At 42.6% G+C, this 1,432-nt stretch overlaps 1 protein-coding gene across 1 annotated transcript in view; it reads left to right on the plus strand.

Moving 5' to 3' along the window:
* NCAPD3 (non-SMC condensin II complex, subunit D3) overlaps window positions 1–1,432 on the plus strand; it is a 28,024-nt gene that overhangs the window by 2,169 nt on the left and 24,423 nt on the right. The window contains exons 5-7 of the mRNA XM_009890821.1: window positions 619–624; window positions 703–876; window positions 1,304–1,365. Coding sequence (XP_009889123.1) covers window positions 619–624; window positions 703–876; window positions 1,304–1,365 — 242 coding nt within the window. The remainder of the gene's footprint in view (window positions 1–618; window positions 625–702; window positions 877–1,303; window positions 1,366–1,432) is intronic.

Genomic DNA, 1,432 nt, shown 5'->3' on the forward strand with positions numbered 1-1,432 from the left:
AATTTCAGAGATCTGATGATTCAACATTAGCTGCAATTTCCTGGCTGCTGACTAATAGAAAAAATATAGCCTTTTTGTCTGTGGCATATTGTGAGAAAGCTCAGTAGCAGAGGGAGAAACTAATTTATATCAGCTTCTTCAAGAGACCTTCAAGTTAGTATGTGACCAGCTTGCAAATGACGTGTGAGTTTCTTTGCCAACTTACTGATGGGAAGTTAAGGGCTAAATGCTTTGGTTAGCTGTGCTCAGCTGCTCGTTCTAACATTTCTCTGTGTGGGTTTTTTAATGGAGCTGAGGATTACGCCTGAGAAATCCTGAGAGAACATGGGTGCTGTAGGGTCATGACAAGCAAGGGAAGAAGGGCATAGGCACAATGGGAGTTACTTGAGATGAATCTTCAAGTGTCAGATTAGAATTTGCATAATTGCCCTTAGTTCTGATGGACTTTCTCCTTCAAATCAAGAATAGGTTGTGTTGGAGCTTTCATTTCTTCTCTCCGGCTTTCATCTTTCTGTCTGTTTGGTTGGGGTTTTTTTCCCCCACTGTTAAGTGCATTAACTAATCTGAAAGAAAAGATTTGGAATTTTGGATGTGAAATGGTGTAGCACCTAGCCTGAGAACTCTGTGAAGCACTGAAATGTACAAGATATCAGCCAGTGCTGAGCAACAGGATGGTGCTGTTTCTCTTTTCTACCAATATAGATGGAAAGGATGTTGGAAGAGGAGGAGGAAGAGGATTGTGAAAACATTTACTTTTCAACAGATGATCTTCTTCAAGTTCGCAACTCCATCTTCCTTCTTTTGAAGAACTTTTTAAGACTTCTGCCTAAGTTCTCCCTAAAAGAAAAGCCTCAATGTGTACAGAACTGCATGCAGGTAATAAGACTCAACTCAAGGAACCTTATGTCCCCTTACACAAACTTTTAGAGGATGCAGAATGCTCCATAGCTACGGGAGTGATGGCAGCCCTGCCTTTCCTAAACTTGTCCCCTGATTAGACTGTCCTCAAGTGTAAATCTTGGAGCGGGGTGTCTGCTCCATATCTGTCTCTATTCTTAGCGCTTGCTGGATAGTGCCCGTGGGCAGTTAGTGTTTTGCTCTGAGGTGCTTAACCCTCGCTGTACCTGGGGGAAGGCACATGCTATTGAGTCTGTGGGCTTTGGGGTCTGCTTATATTATGCTTAAAGGGAGGTACTGTGGTTTGAAATTTAGACCCAAGTTCTCTGTGGTCTGACCCCCAAGCGCCCAAGCAGACCTGCATATCTTCCACTTGCGTGAATTAACTAAGCTTAAAACCCTACAGACCTTTGTTGAAATGGCAAACTTTGAGCCAGTGGTACACGAGTTCAAGTTTTCAGCAGCAATGTGAGCAAACAATTCTTAATGTTCATACGGTACTTTGAACAAGTAAAGCGCTCAATGGTAGTGTTAT

This window comes from Charadrius vociferus, unplaced genomic scaffold (genome assembly GCF_000708025.1).
Source record: "Charadrius vociferus isolate BGI_N301 unplaced genomic scaffold, ASM70802v2 scaffold858, whole genome shotgun sequence".
Classification (NCBI taxonomy): domain Eukaryota; kingdom Metazoa; phylum Chordata; class Aves; order Charadriiformes; family Charadriidae; genus Charadrius; species Charadrius vociferus.